General features: G+C 20.1%; 1 protein-coding gene across 6 annotated transcripts; it reads left to right on the forward strand.

The window, feature by feature from the left end:
* The first annotated feature begins 259 nt into the window (after positions 1-259).
* LOC122719690 (zinc finger and BTB domain-containing protein 41-like) lies at positions 260-23650 on the forward strand. 6 transcript variants are annotated; one of them, XM_043945733.1, is made up of 8 exons: positions 3599-3976; positions 4080-4392; positions 12371-12679; positions 16489-16632; positions 18523-18683; positions 19650-19937; positions 21408-21648; positions 23090-23650. In XM_043945733.1, exons 3-8 carry the CDS (start codon positions 12371-12373, stop codon positions 23330-23332), a joined length of 1386 nt encoding a protein of 461 aa, XP_043801668.1. In that variant the 5' UTR covers positions 3599-3976; positions 4080-4392; the 3' UTR covers positions 23333-23650. The 6 variants fall into 6 exon arrangements, with proteins under 6 accessions (XP_043801666.1, XP_043801667.1, XP_043801668.1 ...); XM_043945731.1 differs by lacking the exons at positions 3599-3976; positions 4080-4392 and adding an exon at positions 260-417; XM_043945732.1 differs by lacking the exons at positions 3599-3976; positions 4080-4392 and adding an exon at positions 1781-2447.
* The last annotated feature ends 2488 nt before the right edge of the window (positions 23651-26138 follow it).

Consider the following 26138-nt stretch of genomic DNA (forward strand, 5'->3'; position numbering starts at 1 on the left):
TATTTTATACTTAAAATGTAAACTTCTATAAATTATTGAATTGCACATTCGCGTTTGTATAAAGATTTAAAAATTTTAAGGTCCAACTTAATCTGAATTCCATTTACAATAAAGTCTAGCATTCAGAGAGGGCGCTATTAACCTCAAAGAATAATTCGTTTCAAATCAATTCTGTAACTCTGTTGTTTTTTTTTATGTTATTTAATATGTTTTTATTTAAAGATTCTTAAATCATAAAAATTATATAAAATTATAGAATTATAAATTAAAAAAATTTTTGTGAATATAAAAGATTATTAGTGTTGTCATGATTTATATTTTATTATCTAAAAGTTTCAAGTTAATTAAATAAAGATAATTGTGAATAAAAATGCAAAAAAATCATCTAGAGATGCCAAAATTAAAGCGAATTAAAAGGTAAAAATAAAATATTCAATATATTTTCATATAATGCAATTTTATATATTTTTAGAATATGTAGCATTATACTAAAAGCAATAAAAAGAAATAGCAAATAACAACATAATAATAATATTCATAATATTTATGCAGATAAATTGTTTATAGATCAACAACATATAAATATGATTATAACAATAAATAATTGATATATATATATATATATGATTTTCAATATAAATATGATTCTGCGATATTTTGCTGTACAAAGCAAAAATTTTATTTTAATTTGTTACAAAAATAAAATTATTAAAAAATATTAAGCAATTATACGATTTAAATTTAGAGATAGAGATAAAATTTTTTTATAATCAATATTTGCAAAAGATGAAATTAAAAATAATTTTAAAAAAACAAACGAAAAGGAAGAATTGTTTTTGTCAGTTAACTATAATAATTAAGAGACAAGAATATAATGAAGATTATTTAAATTGAAAAATAAAGAAAGATATATAATAAATTATATATAATATATAAAAATATATATAAGTAAATATAATACTTTTTAAATTATTATATAATTAAACACATAGTAAATAATTGTTTTAATTATAGAAAAAGAAGATATTAAAGCGTTAAAAGATATTACATCATTTATTACATTATTTTTCAATTATACATTATTTACAATCTTTAAATGTATTTAGTTGTAATAATATCATTTTTCTTGTAGCATCTAAGAAATAAAAAGATACAAATAAGATTTTAAAAGTTTATTCAAAGTTTAAAATTTATTATAGATTTAATTTAAATAAAAAATTAAACATATCAAAATATAAATCATTAAAGAATTTGTAAATATTTTTATAAGAAAAATCATAGAAAAATAAAGTTAAAATTCTTAATATTGAAAATATATAAATATATTATATATTATATAACTATTAATACCAAATTATTATTTTTATTGAGCTAAGAAAAAATTTTGTAATTTGCAAGTTTTGTATCAAAAACCCTTATTTCTTAATGCAATAAAAAAATTACTATTATGAAATCATATATAATACTCAATAATTACATATATAATATAATATTAAATTATATGTAATAATATAGTTTGTTTAAAATATTTAATGTATTTAAGATTTATTTTTTTTATTATAATTTTTATACAATTAATATATATCTTTCTTATATTTACTATTTTTAAAAAGAAATTAGTAAATATTATAATTATATATTTACAATAAAAATTGTGTTAAAATATTTTAATAAATTTTAATATTATTCTTAATATTATTTAATATAAAAAAATTATACATTTTTTGCATCAACTTGATTTTGTTTGTTGAATAAAATTTTTTTTTATATGATGAAGTAAGCAACGCCATGTTTTAAAAATTAATAACATTTTAATTACTAATCATTGTCATTGCTATGTTAATTATAATATTGGTTATATTGATAATATTGATATATCAAGCTTAAGAAAATAGTAGAATACTACAGAAAGAAAAACAATTAAATATTTTTTTTAATGTAACAAAAAATATCTTAATTTCTTGAAACATAATACATTCCTTAAACGAGAATAGCGCTGCTGACGGAATTTCTTTGAAATCTGCTCGCATTTGCTGATTGGTTACTTGGAAAATGGAAGTGGAGATCCATATACGCATGACTGCGACCTTTCGCCATATTTAATTTTTACCAAATTTTGTGAATCGATGTAAAGAAAATTAAAAGAATAAAAATCTTGTATCATAAATGATTAATTAAAACAATTTGGAAATAGGTATAAAACGTTCTTGTTTTAGAATCAGAAAATATTGTGATAGAAGTAGTTAGGTGCAAGTTGCGTAACTGCATGCATCCAACCCCCCGCGGATTTTTCCTCGCTCGCGCGCGATTTTATTCTGCGCATGGAAAGCAATTTTGCCCAATCATAAATAGGGCTATTGTGGGGGGATGGTGTATGCTGCTGGCGCATTTCATACATCCGAGTGTAATGGTAACCAGATAGAGGCGTCGCGCGGGGCTATCGGCCGGTTAGCATCGTAAATACTTACTACTTACTTTCACTGAAAAATTTTTTCTATTTTTCCTCTACTTTTCTCTCATTCCGTTTCATGATATTTATGTTATTTTGTTTTTTCTAATTTTCCATTTATTTTCATTTATCTTCTGTTTTTTTCTCTCTCTTTATTTTTCTTTTTCGTTTTTTCTTTTCGTCCGCGGTATTTTTTTTCTCGCGGCGTATACGTATGACGTACTGCGTGCACGAAACGGAAAATACGGCGTGATGCACGACACGTCGCGCGCGCGTTCTCTCTCTTTTTCTCCTATGTGCTTGTGTGCTGCAGTAAATCGCGTTTGTGCGTGTGAGCATACGACCAAGCGAGTGATCTGTGACGTCAGTGGTCCGATCGGTTATCACCTGTCAAGCAAACGTAGTTCTTGAATCTTACCTCGAATTTTCTCGTTTACTGATGCAATTCTTATACTCAGCTACTTTTTTTCACCTATATATATGCTTTCATTCCTAACCGCATCTCTATCTCTTGCTCTCTTATCTTTCATTCCGTTGCATTCATACTAACTAGACTTGTGCCGACACGCAATCCGATCCATTTCCCTCTTACCCCCTTCTACTTTCCTGTGCTCCATGAGTATCAGCAACTAATCCCCTCTCTACTTAACCCTCGCGATTTCTCCCTCTCCCTGTAGTTTCTTGTGTCCACCCACCTTCCTCCTTTCCATTCCTCCTCTTGCTCTCATCACTGTGCCAGCTTCTATCCTTTACTACTCATTTTCTCTCACTCTTTTCGGTTGGTAGAGCCAACCAGTGGTGTAGCCAGCAAAATTTTTCTCTTTAGAATTTCTTTCTCTAGAAGATAAATGATTTTCATTCATTAGTATTAGTATAGTATACTCGAATAAATAATATTACTTGATACAATATTATATTTTTACAAATGATATATATATATAATACATATTAAAAAAATGAAAATAAAAATAAAAAATAATAATATAAGATAATAATAAAAAATAATAAATAAATAAAAATAATCTTAAAGAAAGAAAATATAAGTATCAATTTATTTCAAGTTATTTTGAAATTAAGAAATATTATAATATTTTTAATAGATAATATAAAATAATTGATTGAAGTAGAAAATGGCACAAATACTCGATTTACACCATTGGTCAGCTACGTGTATCTATTCGTCCTTCTCTTTCGAGCTTTGAAAGTGCTCTTTTACGCGGCTTTCCCTTTCCTCCTGTCCAACCTGGTGGTAGCAAACCACCCCTGTGCAATTCGCCCTTCCTGGTCGCCTCTTTGTCGGACCGAAAAGCGTCGCTTTGAAGCAGCGAGAGTGCGACTGGCACCCATACTCCCCACCACCCACTGTTGGTTGCCGGGTTTACCACCCACCAATATACAACCCCGCTCGCTCCGCTTGCCGCGACGACCGCAGACACAAAAACAATAACAAATCGATTCGCGAGGGCAATAGGAAGGGGTCAACGAGAGGTAGGACGATGAAGAAGAGAGGCAGAAGAGGAAAAGAGGGTGGTTATACATATCTCTCTCTATCTCTTGACTCTCCCTTCATCCCACTCCAACTCTCTTTCTCTCTCATTTCTCCTCGTCCCTCTTTCTGGATATTGTATAGAGAACGTTATGCTAAAGTATGCATGCACGAGGGTCGGTCCAATGGTCAGGAATCTCGCGAGTTCGTTCTGTGGCAGTACGTATCCGGACGTATTTCTCTGTACCCCATTCGTGTTTCGCGAGGGAGAATCCGTGTGCACATTATTTGTGTACCGATGGTACTGCATAACTTCCGGTCAACTGGACGGAAACTTACAAAGATCAGCTGTGTGCTTCTTGTTATCATAATAAGAATCGGGGTGAAGCATAACTAGAAGATGATTTACTGTAATGATAATCGGCCTGAATTATAGTAGGCTACCGGACGGGTTTCCGTAAGAAGAAATCTTTTATTATGTTTATTTTCTGTTTCTTTTTTCGTTTTACATTATTTATGTCCAATATATCCGCGTTTTCTTTAATTTGATTTTTCTTTTTTTTTTTTTTTTGCTTTTTTCATCAATTTTTTTGGCAGAATTATGAATTAGTATACAATCTATAAATACAACACTACATTTTTCATTGTTCTGCATGATTCCTTTGGAAAATTTATTTTTCTTTTACTATTATGCTATTTCTTTTCTTTATTTTTAAGTTTTTTTTTGTTTACAATAAAATTATGAAACTTAGCATGACAATTACTATATATATATATAATTTTCTCGTTATATGGATTTCATTTATATATAGATAGATTGAGCATGAATCAAGTTGAAGAAATAACAGTCAAAACATAAATCGATAATATTTTGTTATTATTTTACTTGTTTATCTTGAATATGCAGAGTTGAGCATTGAATAAGTTCATTGAAGAATTTATTAGTAACAAATCTAAAAAAATTATACATAAAATTTATATAAGCATCGCGTTATTCGAGACGTTATGATAGTTAATTTTTTTAAATACTACTTGTGCTTCGACAGTATAGTCGTTTCGAACTTTGCTCGTTGCATATATATAAATAGATTTTTACCGTTAATATGAATATACAAAAATTATTTAAGATAAAAGTATTTAATATTTAAATAGTTATTATATAATTACAATAGTTATTTATGATTAATTAAAATCTTATCTATTATATAATAACTTTTATATTCTGATATAAATATAGAATAATGAAAAGATGAAGAATAATGAAAAGATGAAAAATCTTATAAATAAAGTGATCTTTGTTATTATAAATTTATATTACTTATTATTATAAATTATTATATTACTAAATAATATATAATATTATATAGAAATTATATAATATAATTATATAGAAATTATATTTTATATAATTTATATATAAATTATATAAAATCATATCTATTATGAAGCCAATCTTCTACTATTTTATTATTTATTTTTTTAACATATGTATAGTATAATAAACGAACATATATTTACACATACACACACACACACATACACACACACATCTTGTAATTTTTGTAATTCACTTATCAATTCATAAGATTAAATCGATATATTCATAATATATATGTACACACACACACACACACACACACACACACACACACACACACACACACACACACACACACACACACACACAGTGTTTATTTTATTGAAATGTAATAAAATATTTTTTTTTAAAAGAAGAATAAAAATGATTATTATTATATTATATGACATAAAAAAAATGATTTTATTAAAAATTGTTTGATATTTTGACATATATTATAAAGTATAATTAATATATTAATATATAATATATTAATAGTTTTTTTTTATAAATGCATAATTTTTTTATATTGATGCACAAATTATATGAAACCCAATTTTTATTTTTTAAATGCAATTATATAATTTATATATAATTATATAATAATATATATATTAATTATATATAAATATATTTATTATATACTTATATTATTGTTATATTGAAACATTTTTGGATAATATACTCTAGAAATTGAAACAAATATAAAAAATACAATATAAAAAGTTACAACAAATACAAATATAAAAAGTTGATTAACAAAAATTTCAGTTAATGCTTATTTATTAATCATAAACAATTAAAATTTCCATTAAGGCAAAAAGATCATTTTATCTCCATTATATCATTCTGTTTCCTTCTTCATTTAACTCGAATTTAAATTATTTTATAATTTAATAAATAAGCTTAAGTAATTTTTATATGCTAACTACTGTATTTATTTTGATTTTTAAAAAATAAAGAGGAAAAGATATTCTACGAATATATTAATATTTTATATATATATTATTTATTTATTGAAATTTTTTTAATAACAAAATTTCTAACGATTTAAATGAAATTAATTATTAGCAATACAGTTACATCTATTGCATAATTTATATTGAAACTTATTTTTATTTTATTGAATTCAATAAGATTAGAAATTAATAAAAAAAAAACTTTACTATCCAGTATACATGTATCTAATATCCCGTATAGTATCCAGTATAGTATCCAATATAATATATTCTGTAAGAAGAAAGGATGATTATATATTTATATTTGATCTTTTGTAACGTACATATTATCTAAATTTTAATCAAAATACAATTTAGAAATATTTCTAAAAACATTCAATTCTCAATAGCATTTTATGTCAACATTCATCAATTTTAAATGTATTATTTCTGAATCAAAAGCTACAGTTTGATATAAAATCGAAAACAATATAGTTATTGAAATCAATATAGTTATAAATTTTTATATTTATGAAAACTGTGAAAATTTTTATATATTTAAAAAGTGATAATGTAAAATTCTGATTGATAAATTGAAAGCGATCAATATTATTTATAATAGAAAAAAATGACATGAGATTAAAAATGGATTTCATTTCAAACATTATTATTTAATTTTTTATAATAATTTAAACATTTTTATGAAATCAAAAAGTAATTTTTAATTTTTAATTTTTTATATATCATTCTTTTTTTCTTCAATTATAAACGATTGTTGTGATATTTTCAAAATAGTTTGATGATATATATTAATTTATTATAATAAAAAATTTTATAAAATTTACTCATTGTTTATGAATATGTAAAAAAAAAATTCAAAAAAATTTATAATAATATAAGATTCTAGTGTAACGTAGAATCTTATATTATATATGTATATAATCATATATACATATATATATTATAACTTATATATATTAATGTAATAAATGTATTTTTTTTATTTTTTAGATGTATTTAAATACAATAGAGTACATTTGTAAAAACTATTCGTAATTTGCAATATAAAAATAAAAGTAACATTTTTTATACTATATATATATATATATATATAATATATAGTATAAAAATTTATATATATATAAATATATATAAGAGAAAAAAGTTTATGAATATATAGGATGAAATCGGAAATTTATATTATAAATCGAGATAGAAAATTATATCTATAATTCGAAATAATTAGAAATTCTAATATCGTAATGAAATTAGAAAATTTCGTTTTTATAAATAAATTAAATTTAAATTTTTTAAATACAAATGAAACTGGCTAATTCTCTTAGCATATTAATAAACTAATAGAAAAATTATTTTAAATAAAAAAAATAAACAAAAAATATATCCTATATTTTTTTTTATTAAAAAACTAATTTTCAAAAATTTCAGTTAATGCTTATTTATGAAAATGAGAAAATGAAATTTAAAAATTCAATTATATAATTCTTTGATATATAATGTATTCAATTCCAGTTTTCTTAAAAATAAAAACTTAAGCGATAAAATTTTATTTTATTTTTTCATTTTTTTATTATATTTATCGTTTATTGATAGTTTATTTGTATTTAATTAAGAATTAGCTAATTTCTTGTATTTGAAAAATTTTTAAACTTAATTTATTTGAAAACGAAGCGTAAATATAATATGTAAATAAAAAAATTTATGTAATATTTTCATCCTATTTTGATCCATAGAATCTTCCTGATTTCATATTGAGAATATTCCTGATTTCTTTTTGATTTTATATCATGATTTACAGATAATACTATTATATATCTACATATACATCTACTTCTAGGTATATTTTTTCTTCTCTTTTCTTTTTTTTTTTTTTGTGTAAATATATCGATATTGATCTAAAAAAGTATTGATAATAACAACAATGAATGACGATTTTTATTCAGTATATATGTTATTTATATCTTCTGAGAATGCAGAATTTCTAATTACATTTACAATATTGCAATTAATTATCATTCTCTTGAAATAAGTTAATTAATTAATTATTAATATCAATAATTAATTATCAATATATAAGTTTTTTTTTTAATAAATATGATTAATATCGCTAGCGTGATAACTATATGATATATTTTTATCTATATTTCAAATATTATATATATTTCAAATTATAAATAGTTATAATACAAATTAAAATCAAAATTAATTTGTATATAATCGAACTTATGATGTAGATATGCAATAACTTCACAAAGTATTCTTTGGTAAAAAACATAGGTAAAGGTAAGTTCTTTAAAATTGGATTATTTTGAAAATTTAGATGATGTAAAAAATTTTTAAAAAAGTTGCTATTGATTGGATTTATGAAACGAATAGTAAGGATTTTTTTTTAAAATTTTTTTATGTATGCTTTTAATAAAATTTTTTTAATATATTTTATAAATTTCTATTAATTATACATGTATTCTGAAAATTTTATCAAAATCTATTTACATTCCTATAAACTGCAAACAGTAAAAAATGATGAAAATTGTAATTTTTTAATTCTTTCGATCTAAATTTTAAAAATTTGTATAAAAAAATAAATTTTAATTTCTTTCGATTGTTTGTTTCCATTCAAATGATTTCAATGAAACAACATATATGTATATAATTAATATAAATCTTCAGAATGTATTTTTTAAATTTTCATTTCAGACTCAAATAAAAAAATTATAAAAAACAAGTTTGACTATTTTTTTCAAAATAATTGAAGTCAATTTTGTGCTTGATATTTGATTTATCCAAATTGCATAGTATATAAAAATTATAATTCGGACAAAATAAAATGTTTAATATATTTGTATATTTTACATAATTAAAAAAAGAAAATTTAATAAAATTTAGTAAATTTTGTACATCTTATATATTTAATATGTCTTTTGAAGTAAGCATATTAGATTTTTATTTGTATGATATATAGAAAAGAAAAATAATATATGTATAAAAAATATAAAAAAGAAAGAAACTAAAGATTTATAGAAAAAAAAGAAGATGATAATAATAATAATTGACAATAAGCTTTGTTAATAATGAAATCGATAAAATTGATTTAAAATTCTAATATATAAATATTTTATGAAAATTTTATCAAAAATATTTTCTAGTATTCTTTGTTTTGAATTCTTACAATTCTTTTTATTTTCATATTGCATATATTTTATTAATTCCAAAGAATTCTTTAATTGAAATCCAATTTCGGCCGATTATATTATATAATTAATACATATAATATATAATTAATACATCTGGATCTCTTATTTGGAAGTCATATTAATTTCAATGACGCAATACTAATTGCAGTACTAAAAATTGCAATATGTTAAAAAAAAGATGCTGAAAAAAGGGTTCAAAAATTTAAAGGTTTATAGCATTCATCAAAAGAAACCATAAATGTCTAATTAATATAAATTTTGCAGTGAATCTTTTTGACATAAAATTATTATTGATAAATGTTCGATGAATGAATTTTTTTGCAATATATTGAACATAAATAAAGAAATTGATCTTCATTTATATATTGAATATAAATGAAGAAATTAACTCAGGATTTTTAACACAATTATAATATTACTAAATGATTAATTCTATTAATAATTATCTATTAATAATCTATTAATAAATCTACTAATAATTAATGATTATTTTAGATTATTTTACATAAATATGAAACCCATTGGCAAAATTATAAACAAAATATGTATTTGTTTCTTATATCATTTGTTACTTTCGAATAATAAGTAGACGTGAATTGATCCAACAATAACGTTTTTCAATAGTAAATAAATACTAAAAATTTTCACTTCGTTTACGTGTATAGATTGATATCTTTTTATTTAAATTTTATTTAATTTAATTTTAATTATTTTATCTATGAATTTAAATTTATTTGCATTTTTTTATACTATTTTTTATATTTTTTTAATTTTATATTTCTTTTTTTAATATTATTCTGCAACATATTTGAAATTCTAAAAATTCTGAACTTTATTTATCAAATTTTTCTATTTTTAAATGATTCGTATAGTATAGCTAGTACTATTTTTATTATTTTATTTGGTATTTAAACGTATTCATTTCATTAAATTATCATGAAAAAATAAAATATTTTCTAATTATTCAAAAGTATTCAAAATATATACAAAATTATTTCAAATAATATAATATTAATATAAATAATAATATTTTTAATTTATTTTCTTCTATTTTTATCAATAAATTTTATAATCGTATGAATATATTTTTCTTAGAAAAGTGTTTTTTCTTAATAGAATAAGTATTTATTTATATTATTATATATACTTGATTTGTGAATAGTAATATGTAAAATATTACAAATAGTAATGATAAATAATATATTGTCTCATTTTATTATGTTCGTTTTGTTCGTCAAACAATATCTGATATACACAAATTTGATAAATTGTTTAACAAATAATCATTTTTAAGAAAAATATATTTTTCACATTATTTAATTAAATCCAATTCATCTTTATTGATTAAAAGTTCTTATTTTTTTTCTTTTTTTTTCTATGATTTTAAAAATATAATTCATATGATTACATGCTTTATATTTCGTTACATTTAATGATAGTGAACATAATTTGTATATATAAAATTATCTCTCTCGTATCCACACATGAAAAACGATCGATAAATTTATTAAGGAAAATATTTGTTACATTATTTTTATACTTTTTTGTTTGACAAAATGAACAACGAGAAAGGGAATAGATTTAGGAACTGACACATAATCAATAATTCTTTGGTTCATTTGGAAATTTTTAAATGGTAATGGTTATTAAAATATTTATTGCTTCTATAAATAATTTTCCAATAATAATAAATAGTAAATAGTATATACAAATTTTTGTAAATAATGAGTTCTGAACTCATCATTATCATCAAATTTATTTAATAAATTATTATTTAATATTATTATTTAAAAATGTATTGCAATTAAGTAATGCATATTTCAAGCTGTTTCAAGAAATTTTGCGTTCGAACTTATCCATTTTTTTGTTTCTTTTGTTTTTTATTTCTGATTTTATTTTCTTCTTTCTTTATAATGTAAAAAAAAAAAATTAAAGAAAAACAATCTAAATAAATAATTATATTTTAATTGATTTCTATTTAATTAATTATAAATGAAATCATAGAAGTGAATCCAAAAACCAACTGAAGGCAATTTTTGTTTTTATTCGTTATTTTTAAATATTTTCATTTTTACGCTATATAAAGATAAATGCAATTTTATCTTTAATTTTGATTTTTCATATATTTTACTGACAATGTTTTTGAAATTGTATGCGTTTTCACGTATTTTATTTCAATATTTCATTACGAAAATCTATTGTAAATTTTCTCTGAATTTTGTTCCTAACTTTGTCATGATTTGTTCATGATAAAAAGTTTTTCTCATTATGAGAAAATTATCTTTATTATTTATATTTTAATTTATTTTATTTATATATTTCATATGAAAAACATATTAATATGTATATAATAATTATAATATCATTGTTTAAATTATTTTCATTTTTTATTTATTATTTTTATTTATATCTTTTTATATTCAATTTTTTAAATTTTTTATTTTAATGTTTTTTTATTTCATTGTTTATATTCACAGATAGATATTTTCTTGAAAATTTCCAGAATTTTAATTTTTCTTTTAGATAATTTTACGATTCCACATGAGACATCATTCTTATATTTTAATTTCAAAAATCATTTTATTTCAGCATTATATATATATATATATATATATATATATATATATATATATATANATATATATAATGTCATTTATCTTTAATCAATTCTAATCGAAGTGTTACATGTATAAGAGGAATCGGTAGTTAAAAGCAAACAATGAATATCATTATTTTTATTACGTTTCTCTATTTTAAACTTTCCATTTATAATATATTATCAGCTGAAGTTTTAGAATTTGTTACTTCAGAATTTGAAATATTGAAGAATCAATGTTTTATCTAATGTTTTTTAAATTATTTATTATAATTCGAACAAAAGATACGAATCTATAAAATTATTTTTACAGTTAATAATCACTCTTTCAGATGGAATATGGGATCTGGAGTTTTTACGCCGCGGGTGAACTTTGGGGTGATCCGCGTCTCACCCGAAGGCATCCGATTCTACCATCAAGTGCAACACAGTTACTGCCGAGATCCGCATTCGCCTTGAATGGCTTCCATCGACCAAATATGGTGTCATTACCATTGACTTCCGTTGGGCTACCATATGGACCTATGGAACTCGTTACAAAACGGAATAGTGAACGGGATGTGAAGAACGAGGAGAGAAAAAAAGAAAAACAAGATGACAACGAAGAAAACATCGAACGAGCCAACGAAAATGATAATCAGGTTTGAATTTGATGAAAGATTTATTTTTTATATAAATAAATTCAATAAGATCATGTATTCATGGTAGACTTGGATTTAATCAACTATATTTTAATCATTATTATAGTTGATTACTACACTAAGGAAATAGTCGTAATAATCATAATCATTAATTAAATAATCATTATAATGATGTATAATATCTCTAATCATTGATCAATAATTTTTAATTACTTATCATATATGATGCATATTGAAATATATAAAGAAAATGTTGTGTATAGAATATTTTACAGATAATGATATAAAAAAGAGTCTACATGAAAAAATAAATTATAGAATATAGATTATAGAAAATATAGAATAAAATTTCTTCATTTGAGTTTTTATTTTAGAATAAATATTTTAGAATAAATATATTTTAGAATGAAAATTTTATACATATAACTGTGGTTAAATTCTTGATTAGATATGAAATTATTGATATTCTACACGTAAAAATACTACAATAATAATAAATATAAATATGAAAAGCACATAATTTTTCTTCGACAAAATATTTAAAATGAACATTAATTTATAGTTAATGTTAAAAGAAAATTATATTTACATATTAAAATAACCAAATAATTTCCTATGTTCAAAAATTATATAAATAATAAACATGTATTTTTTAAAAACTATAAATAATATTGTTATTAAAAAATTAAATAAATTATTGATTTAATCATAATTAAAATTATAATCATCTTATAATTAATTATTAACCTAATCAATGAATGAATTGAGTTTGAATTAATTATTATAATTACTTCTTTTAATTATTATTTATTGATTATTTAATTATTTTTTAATAATAAAATCAATTATTTAATAATTACTTAATAATCAGTAACATAATATCAGTAACATATATAATATTTATACTTATAATAATAACAAATAATATACAATTTAAATACATAATAAAGAAAAAAATAATAATGTACAATTAGAATATCCCAATAAAAATAATATATATGCGCTATTATTTATATAATATCAAGTTTTCTGTTTAATAATAAAAATATTTCAGCCCTATTTAGTCTTTTATAAGATTTTAGATATTTCCGTTAAATTAATAAATTTTCTTCAAATTTTTCAATATCATTATAACTATATAACATAACTATATATTGTATATATAATATATATTATATAATATATAGTTATGTATTATTTATTTATCTATAGAAATTTTTTTATATTTAAAATAATATTAGAAGTTTGAGTATTTAGTAATAGGCTAAAATGAAATTTCCTATAAGCCTCAAATATTGTATTTAATATTTCAAATACAGAGATACATATATTTAAAATTATATTTAAAATTATCTATATAAGATCATATTTAATTGAATATTTGAATATCATATTTCTATATCTAACATACATCTTACATTTATTCTATAATGTTTCTTTTATATAATGTTTATTTTTAAAACATTATATAAAATTTTAATTGAAAAAGAAGAATAATAGCGTGATCAAAACTTTAATTTATAAAATTAAAAGTTTAATTAATGTAAACAAGAATTAATGTAAACAAGTATTTTAATTCTAATATTTTGTTTATGTCATTTTTCATATTAATTTTGAAGAATTGTATATTTATATAGATATACATATATTATATATGATATAAAGATAAATAGAAAAAATATGGAAATAAGTAGAGAACTTTAAAATATTTTATTACGATTTAATCATAAAATTATTATATTATTATTGTTATTAGTGTTATTTGTGCTTATGAGATTATTTATATACTTTCTTTTAAATTAAATTAATTTAAATTAATTCTTATTTTTTTCATTAAGTCTAAATAAATGTTTCTCATTAAGAACTTAAAAAAGTTAAAAATAAATATTAATAATATCTTTTTTTATATGAAATACTTAATTATATTAAAATATTTATTTCTCGATGATTCTTATTTGATATTAATTTTTAGTGCGTCATTAGTGAAATTATTAGTTTCTTATTTATTGTTATTATAATTTTTATTATTTTGTTATAATTTTTCTCAAAACGAAAATATTAATTTTTTAATTTATTAATTTTAATAACAAATTATTATAATATTTTTTTTAAATTAAATAACTAAAAATAATAAATAATAAATAGTGAAACAAATAATAAATAGTTAGAATTATCATGCACTCAAGCTATCAAATCAAATAACTTATAATTTAATAATTATAATTTTTAATTTAATAATCAAATCTCATGTATTTTTTTTATGAAATAAATTTTTTTAAATTTTTTTTATTATTCTTTATATTTATTATTAATGTCTATTATTTTTATTATTATTATAATGTCTATTATTTTTTATTATTAATGTCTAATTTCTCATTATATTTATGACTTGTTTCTAAAATAGACATTCATCAATCATTTATTCACCATAAAAATTTTAAAATTATCATGAAGATATTTAGAGAAAGTATATTTATATATATAATTTATATAGAATCACTTTATTTAAACATATCTGTTTCTTTAAATAATTTTATTCTTTCGAAAAAAAGTAAACATGAGTTTATCTCAATGAAAACATTGTTTGTACATTTTCATGAATATTATAGAAAATCAATGAAAATGAATATTATATCTATAACTTTTTTAAATAATTTTTTATATTATAATAATATAATAATCTATTATATAAATAATAATATATATTATATATATATATAAATAATAATATATATAAATAAATAATAATTCATTTTATTTATATTATATATAAATAATATAAATAAATAATATATAATAAATAAATAATATAAATAAATAAATATAATATAAAATATAAATAAATAATAATAATATGAATTATATATGAATTATATATATGAATAATAATTACTAATAATATTATTACTATTAAATATTATTTTAATATTTATATTCATCATTTTTATTCAAAAAAAATTTTTATATTATATTATATTAAAATTTTTTAAAGAAAATATGTAGTTTTCAAAATAATAATTCGTTATGAAAAAAATTTGTATGTTATTTGATATATTATTTTTTAAATAAATGTAATAAAAAAATGTACGAAGATTAAAACTAAATTGTTAGTTATTACAATAATTTAAATTTTTTAAAAAATTATCGAAAAACAAATTAAAGTTCAACATTAATATCTACATCTTTAATATAATATTTGATTCTTTACATTTCTTCTAAGTGATGGAAAATGATCATTATATCAATGGAGCATTTCATTTCAATGTTTCTGTTTTCCAGTGTATTCTTTCGCTTAGCTCTTTGAATCAGCTCTTCTATCTGGGTAAATCATGATTTATCAGTGGCTATAGATGCGTTGCTGACATATCATATCAATATATTCTATTGCTGTATGTCGACATATCGACAAAATGACTGGAAGTTTGATATATAAATAACAACAAACCATGATATTAATAAAGTTTATATATACAAACGAAACAAAAATTAATCTATAGTATAGCCAAGTGTATATGAATTCAATAAGCCTTCAACACTAATTTATTCAGAAATGAAATTTTAAAGGCAAAAACTTTTTTTCGACTTTATTTTTTCATATAGATTCATCTCTTTGCCGTTTATATCTGATCAATGATATCTTGTATATAAAATAAATATTTATTCATTTTATATTATATAATAAATAATCAAATCTAAAATTTTTTATAAAATCAAAAAACTTTTCATCAAAAAAACAAAGTTTTCATCCAAAACTCAGTTGTGATTTCATTCAGAAGTAATAATCGTGATGAATTTTTTTTGTTATGCAGACTTCCGTGCCGAAAGAAAATAACGACAATGAAGATGCTGGAGAGGAAAGCGATACTGGAAGTACAAATAGTTCACACCATTTAGCTAACAATAATTTACCGACAAAACTACTCGATCCTATGGCTTATCTGACATTTGACAAGGTTCGTTTAATTTTATATATATTATATTATTTATATTATTATAATATTATATTATGTATATTATATATTATATATATTATATTATATATTATATTATTATAATATCTTATATATTATATTATTTATAATACATATACACATATATTTATTTTATACGTGTGTGTGTGCTTGCGTATGTATTTAAGGAATCAAAATTAAAATTATTTATAACTCTCAATTGATATTGAGAAGTCACAGTGATCACAACTTTAACTTAAATAAGATGTTTATGGTACATATTTAAAATGTTAACATAGTTATATTTTATATTTTAAACATAACCGACAAATTAAATAATATTTATTATTTAAAAATTTATTGTTATTTATTATTTAAATGATATTTACTATAATATATTTAAAATGAAATATGAATTAATATTGAAATATTGACTTATAATAGCTATCTAAGTATTTATCTTATATATAAATAATTATAATTAAAGTGATGTCATAAAAATAAACAAATATATGTAATTATATTTTTATTTTAAAAGAAAAAAATTTATAAAACAAAAAATATAAAATCTATCATCCATTTTGATTATTTAGTATTAAAATGAATTCCAAGTTTTTCATATTTAAATTAATATCAGAGACATTGAATTTATATTTATATCGATTAATAAAAAAAAATATATAATTTCATTTAAAATAAGAGTAAAATAATAAATATATTCTTGCAATTTTTGAAACTTTTCACTTTCAAAAAAAAAAAAGATTTTTGTTTTTAATTATTTTAATTATATATATTACATGGCATTTTATTTTTACTTTATGTGTTATTATTTATTTATTTTCATCATTTTAATATATAAATTTTATTAAAATATAAATTTTATTAAAATATTATCTTAATTGTACCATTTCTATAATTTTTTTTCAAATCAGAATATCTAAAATAGATTTGAATAACTCATTTGTTTTTTAAAAAAAATATATCAGATCAAAATTGAAATTTCAAGATAAATATAATCTAATATTAATAGTTTTTTATAAATGAAATATCAAACTTAACTTCTTTTTTCTTTAATAGAATAATATGATTTTTTTTACTTATCTTTTAATAAAGAATTTTAAAACAAATATAATGAAAATTATTCAAAATTATTTAAAATCAACTTAAATAAAAAATAAATTGTTTCAAGACATTATTCAAATATTTTGACGATTCACATATTTATATAGTTATTATTAATACAAATATACAAAATGGTGATCTTGAATATTAATTCATATTCTGAAATATTTAAGAATATACTATATAATGAATTTCATTTAAATTTATTCAAAAATTTATTTTCTTATATGTTTTTTGTAATATGTAATGTAATTTTTTATTTTTTAAATATTTTATTTGTTTTTTTTCATTTTCAATATGTTTTCATAAATAAAAATCTAAAAATAATTTCTAAATTTTCTGTTTAGAAATTCTATAATATAAAATTCTATATAATAATACATAATAATTAATATATCAATAATCAAGAAACAAAAATATTCAAATAATATCTTAAAACATTTTATTTTTCATTAAAAAAAAAGATCTAAAAAATATTTTAAAAAATATTTTAAATAAAAATAAATTAATATCTTCATATCTTCTTTACCATTCATATCTTCATATCTTCTACCTACAAAAAAATTATTAATAAATTATTTTTTCGAAATAAAACAATTTTGTGTGTAATATTTTTTCTATCACTATTAGTTAATTTAAACTCTTAGCTATCATCAACGATTTTATCCAATGTTAATTAATTATACATAAATTATTACATTATTAAATTTATTAAGTAATTAAGCAATCTGAAATACACGACAAAAATAAGAGAAAATGTTTTTGTAACAGGATGGAACAGTTACACCAGTTCTGAATGGCTGGGTCCTTGGCGCTTATACCGCTATGCTTGAAAGACTTTCAGCAGCGACAGCAGCTCTCGAAGCAACAGAAATTCCAAACATTCCATCTGACAGCGATTCTGAGAGCGAGCATTCGTCTTACACCGAAAAGTATGTGTTATGATAAAATTATCAATTATTTTTCTCAAGCTAAAAATATTATGACATATTTAATTTGGTTTCCTTAATGCATTGAAAAATTACAATTTTTTTATATATTTACTAGATCAGATCAGATAAAAAATTAAAAAGAAATTCAAATGATATTATATATGCATATATATATATATATATATTATGTATATTCGTGTGTATTGAGATAAAGAAATATTCAAGTGCAAGTTTTTTATTTAATATGTCGTGGAATCGATAAAACGAACCAATGAATCTGTCCGGTTAGAGAGCGAATCTTTTTTCTTGATCAACAATACGAGAGCGCGTTTCTAATATTTCAAAAATTCAAAGATAAATGGCATCATAAATCAACAGCTTTGAAGGATATTGACCAGCGTTGAGTTATGACCGATCCGTGAATAACGATTACGAAATTTAAAAAATAGAAAAAGAAAGGAAAAGATTTTTAATTCTGTGATATTTTTTGATTTTGATTTTATGCATTTCTTTTTACTTGTATTAGTGATATTTTTTTTTTTTTTTTTGATTGAAATAAATGTGATTAAGAGAATTTCAAAATAGAAAAAAAATTAAGCAAAAAGATTTTATCGAAATTTCAAAATTAAATTAATTTTCTTAATTTTTCTAAATATATATATTATTCTATTATTCTTCAATTTTTTAATATATTGGTTATCGTCAAATTTTTTCCTATATTCCAGATATAAAATAATATTTTGAAAACTTAATCAAATTAGAAAAAATCTTAAAATCATTTTACATTAATTATATATTTTTTTATGTAAAAATCACAAAATAAAATATTAAAATATATGTATGCGTATATAATATGTAATGTATAATGTAATATAAAAATATATTAATTTTTTTAAATTCTTATTTTATATATTGAATTGATATATTAATATTTTAATGAAATTAAAATTTGTTATTGGATTTCAGATCTCGAGGTAGTAGTCCAAACATTAGCAATGCACATCGTGGTTATTCCTGCGGTTCTTGTGACATGGTTGCGCCAACAAGGCCAGCTTTGCGAAAACACATTGTTAATTGTCATCCATCAGTATTCAGCGCAGAAGCTGGAGAAAAGAAAAATTGTCCGTCCTCGGGCTGTGATTTTACCACGAATAGTAGATGCGAAATGGAGACTCACGTAGCTTCACACGTAGCACAAGGGATGACACCCACTGGAAAGAAACGAACTTTTGCATTACAACGCGTCAGGTATAGGTACTTAACGCTTGTTTTAATTTTTTATTATACTAATATTTCATTGTTAACTCTTATATGGCAATCGATATCTTTTTTTAGATGCAAAAATCAATTTTTTTTTATTTATTTTCTTTTTTAATTTTATATGAAATTAACAAAGATTTTATTCTTATATATATATTTTATATATTTTATATATATATATAATATATATATATATTTTATATATTTTATCTTATACATATTCTTCTTATTCATATTCTTATATATATTTAATATCTATATATATATATATATATATATTGATTTTTATTATATTCTATTAAAATTTTTAAAAATATAAATTCTGAATTAAAAGATAAATTTGTATATAATATAAATTTTTAATTTCATTATATAATATAAATTTCTAATTTCTAATATCATATACATAATACTTTTACAATTTATATTTGAATAATTATTTTGACGATTGCCGTGTGAATATTAGTAAGTATTATATCGTTAAAAATAATTAGAAAATCATCCATTCAATTAATATCTTGAAATATATTTGACAAAAATTTATTAAAATATTTAAATATTTAACAATATGAAAGAATGAATACAAATGAAATATGAGAATCTTCATTAATAACAATCTTCAAATATAAAATAAAACAAGAGAGTGATAAAATATAATTGCAATCATGTTTATGATCAATAATTAAATCAAAATAATTTATTAAATAAATAATTAATCAAAATAAATAATTAAATAATAAATCTCTAATAATAGTAATATTTATTGCATTTAAAAACTAAACATTTAATACAATTTTGTAATATTATATATCTTCTTCTTTGTATACATTGTAATAACTTTAGTTAGTTTTTAAATTATAATGTAAAAAAAATTTTAAAGTTAAGAAAATTTTTAAATATATTAAATGATTTATAGAAAAGAAGTATTAAGTGCTATTATCTGCTAATTAGAAAATTATTAATTAATATTTTAAAATATATTATTATTATACTATATATTATTATATTATATAAATTAAATATTTAATATAACTTTATAATATTATTCTTTTTATTTTATAATAATCTCTACTTTTTAAAGCTAAAAAAGATCTCTAATTATGTAAAATAACATACGAAAAAAAAACTTTTTATAATTTTATTTATTTTTTTTTTTAATAAATCATGATATAAATCATGATTAATTTTTAAATTTGCATTCTGCATCTCGTTAAAATAATATTTTTATTTAAAAAATTGAATTTACTTAAATATTTTTACCAAAAAATTTTTTAGTGTAAATTATATTTTATATAAATTTTATTTAAAAAATTTAAATTTTTTATATTTATAAAAAGAAATTTAGTTTAAAATTTAGATGAAATTTATTTAAAAAAAAAACTATTAAAACTTCAATTAATAATATTAATGTTATTTTTAAATTAAATTAAGAAGTTCTGACTTATTATATCAATCCATACATAGGTATGAAAGGGAAGAATACAGATGCTCGTTATGCTCATATGCCTGCACTATCGAAAAGGCATTTCAGAGGCATTTGAGAGCCCACGCAAATGGTATAGCGCCGGAAACGAGAGTGAGTTGTGCTGTTTGTGGGGCGGATAGATCATCGGAAGTCGATCTGAGTAGACATATGAGAAGACATCGTGACGACCGATACTTTTGCTGTGACATTTGCATTTTTCGCACAGTACAATTAAAAAAGGTAATATTTTTTTTCTTTTGACACAAAAACTTTGTTATTGGAAATATTGATGCATAGAATTCCAAAGCTACGAAAGCAATTGAAATCAATGAACTTCGATTGTTTCGAATTCAATTTCGAAAAGCTCGTATAATCTCTACGTAAAATCTCTAATCGTAAATTCTTTGAAATTTCATAAAATATGATTGAAATATTTCTACTTAGAAATAAAAAATTCTATATGTATAAATATATGATATAAACATATGATATAAATGATAATACATACACGTCAACGATATAATCCGATATAACGTAATCAAAAATAATATGCTATTTACACAATAGATTTAGTTTCGAACAAGATTGGATTGTAATTATATTATGATGAAAAAAATTTCAACGAACAAGATTGGATTGCAATTAAATTTAAAAATGTTAGGCTTATTGTGAATATAAATCAAAAATAATACATAAAGAAATTAAATAAATAATTCATCAGTATGACATTTATCATAATATAAATATATTTAAAAAATATTTATAATTTATTATAATTTCATATATAAAATTCAATTATAAATGTTCAAAAATACAAAATATAATTCTTTAAATCAAAATAAAACAAAAATCAAGAATAAAAAAAAATTGTTTTCGATCTTATTTTTTAAAATTTATGAACTATATAAATGAATGTAACTCATGTAATAGAGAATATAATGATCTTCAACTCAATAACACAGAGCAATATATCAATATAAGTAGTCATAGAAATAAAATAAAAAGTAAAATATTTAAAACTAAACTTTAGAAAAATATTTTGAGTCACTATACATGTGTTGTTTAATCTGATTTATGTTTCTTTTTGTAAGAAAATTCAAAATTTATGTGTGAGATAGATTTTAATTTTTTATCATTTATAATTAAAAAATAAAATCGTAAATGCAATATTTTTATTTTTGATTTTATCTTATTTTGACTTGAAGAATATTTTCAGTTATAAACATCCATATAAAATTTTTCTTTAATTGTAAATGATCATATTTACATACCAAAATTATATAAATTTTCTATTTATTGTTTTTAAATCTCTAAAATATTTTAACTATTTTATAAAATTAATATTAATAATATTTAAAAATATTAAATATTATAATATTAATATTAGGATATAATTTTGAAATTTTCATGATTTATATCATCTTAATATATTTTTATTTCTTCTAAATTATATTAGTGATATTACATTAGTGAATTAATATGTTATACTCATAATTATTCATATCTGTTCAATCTATTATCTTTCTTCATGTATATATATATATATATAATCCAAAAGAATGTAAAAATATATTTAAATTGATATAGATTTGTTTAAATGATATATATGATGAAAATTTCAAATATACACATACAATATGTATGTATGTATGTAAAATAATGATTTCTTGTATTTCATTAGCTCATTCAACACCGGCGAATGCATACAGGCGAGAAACCACATCTATGTCCACATTGTGCATACAGAAGTGCACGTCGTGATAATTTACGTAGCCATGTAAGAAGAGTCCATAAAAAAGAGAATCTGTATTGCGATACATTTAGTCCACGTGGTATGTTGCTTACACCTACGATTGAAAAAGATATATCTCTGATGCAGAGCCCGGAATCTTCGCCTTCATCCAATTCGGAGTCGATGAATTAATAAAAAAATACAATACAAGACATGAAAATAATTGAAATTTCGAAATTTGATTGGGGACCGAAAAATTAAGCGGTTCGTCGTCGCTTTATATGTCCTTAACTTTGTCAATATATAATGACTTAGTCAATATATAATGACTTAGAGATAATAAAATCGATTTTACATTGGCAGCGAAGATCATATCGTCACTATTCGAGCTTTTTTGAGAATTGTGAATCGATTCTTTTAAAAATTGATCAAATGATCTAAATTAATCTTGAAATAAAAATTTGTAGAAAAATCAATATTAGTTATTTCTTATTTGATTATTTCAATCAAAATAAAATAAGTACATAATTTTTCAAAATGATAGTTTAATTTGATTTAGATTCAATTTAAATAAATAATTTAAAGAAAATAATTATGTTATAAGTTCGATTATAGAATATGTTAGAAAAAATTAAAATATAAAATTGTAGATTTCGCGCGAGATTAGTGACGATGAAAATAGTCAGAAGTTGTAAATATATGGAGTTTAAAGAATAATAGTTTTGAAAAAATTTTTTAAAAATCAATCTTAACTTCTTGAAGAGAATTATAATCCAACTTTTTAACTTGATTATATAAAATATATATACGATTTTAATAATAGATTACAATATGAAATATATGAATATAAAATAAAGATTTAAAGCCTAATATACAATTACATTAGCGCAACTTCTGGCTAATATAACTTCGTCTTTAATAAATAAAAATTATGTAGAGAATTGCATGTGTCGATAATTCAATTTAATCTTGGAATTCTAACGTGATTTTATCATTAGCCAATTTAATTATCGAAATCTCTTAGTTGATCGACAAATAGCGATCAACAAAAATTAAAGCTGCATAATGGTGCTAGAATTGTAGACTGGATTATAGAAAAAGACTGAAAATAAATATTTTCACGATATGTGAAATTCGTCCTTTATCTTCACTTTAAACCGTGATTTAAATATAAAATTTGCAATTATTAAGACTGCTATCCAATGGTCAAGAATTTCTCATGCTACAAAATCGATTAATCTATTATTATTCCATAAAATTATAAAAAACATATATAATTTTAACAAAAGAATTTTTATATATAAATTGATCAATTTCATTTTTTACATTTAAAGAAATTAAGTGTATTAATAATATATATGTATACATATAAGTCTAAATTAAATAATTATGTAGCATGAGATATCTGGTATCTGGAAAAGGTGCTATTTTGCAAAAATAATTTTATCATCGCGTTCTTTCATATTTAAGCTTCAGCTATAATTATTATTATTATAATTATTATTATTATTTATGCATATGATTATATACTAATGATACCTTATTGGATAATGATATACATTATTATTATTATTAATGTTATTATTATTATTTATATAGTATGTAATGCGAATATGGAGTAAATTATAAAGTTTCTTATGGAGTTAACCAGAATCAAAACAATATGTTGCTATAAAATAGCATGTAATATGATGTGTTCGTTAATTGAGGAAAGAGTAATCATGAAAAATTTTATCGAATTTTCATGAAGATAACAAGACAATTGTAATGTAAAAGTTCTTTTATTATCAGTCAATGATATAATAGAAATATATGTTCGCTTAATAACATAAATAAAGTAAAACATATAATAAAAAAAAAAAAAGAAGAAAAATATGTTATTCACAATTTTTTCTCGCCTGTTAATAAAATAGCTATGAAATTGTAAAAGTGTGCATTAAACATCGAGTGTAGGATTTTCCAACACATTTTACAATACGCAAACAATTTTCTTATGTGTTTCAAATATCTTCAAATCAATAAAAGTTATAGTAGTTTAAAATATGAATTATTAAATAATTGTTGTTTTTAAGTAAATTTGTTAATGTCTCTTTAAAAACACTTGATTTTACTCTGTCCTCATTTGACATCTATAGAAATTATTATTAAAATATGACAAGTTTTTTCTCTTTTTAGAATCAAAGACCGTCCCCAAAAAAAAAATGATTCGATTATGAGTTTCAAACATTTTTTGCAAGAAAGATAGAAAAAAAAAGAAATAAAAGGAAGAAGGAGGCGATAAGGCGAAGCCCAATATACATATAACATAAATATGTGTCAATTTTTAATGTATCATAATTATGTTCTAGTCGATAAAAGTTTTTATGGGGAGAAAATAACAAGACACAGAAAGAGTATCTATGTATGCTCTTTGATATAACGTTATGGCTACAATTAGTCAACTATGTTTTTTCTCGTCCGAGACGGCCATATATTGCATTTAATAAATAAGGAAATATGAAAAAATATGAATAAATAATTAGGGCGGAGAAAAATTAATTATGATTGATCAAACTGATGAAAGAAATGAACATTAAATAATTTTAATTTTTTACAATTTTAAATGTTTGATAATTTTAAACAATTATTATTTCAAATGATTTTTTCATTTATTGTTTATTTTATTTATTGTTAGTAAATTGTAGCATTTACTATATTAATTTATTATATTAATTTAAATTTAATTAATCTAACTACTTTAATTATATTTGAAATTTTCAATACATATTCAAGATGTTTAATTTGATTTATTATTATTAGATATTTATTATTTATTAGATATTATTATATATTTATTAGAAATGAAAAAAGATTATTTGTTACATGCATATTTAATTATTTTTATAAAAAATATTTATTAAAAATATTATAATTTTTAAGTAAGAAAATTAATAAATACTTGATAAATATTAATATCAAATTATTTTATTAAATTAAAGATATTAAAGTCTTTAATTAT

This window comes from Apis laboriosa, unplaced genomic scaffold (assembly GCF_014066325.1).
Source record: "Apis laboriosa isolate Shangri-la unplaced genomic scaffold, ASM1406632v1 scaffold93_cov139, whole genome shotgun sequence".
In the NCBI taxonomy this organism is placed as follows: domain Eukaryota; kingdom Metazoa; phylum Arthropoda; class Insecta; order Hymenoptera; family Apidae; genus Apis; species Apis laboriosa.

Coding starts and splice junctions, on each gene's coding strand:
- LOC122719690 (XM_043945729.1), top strand. Junction 12,680..16,488: donor CCAACGAAAATGATAATCAG/GTTTGAATTTGA, acceptor TTTGTTATGCAG/ACTTCCGTGCCGAAAGAAAA. Junction 16,633..18,522: donor CTTATCTGACATTTGACAAG/GTTCGTTTAATT, acceptor TTTTTGTAACAG/GATGGAACAGTTACACCAGT.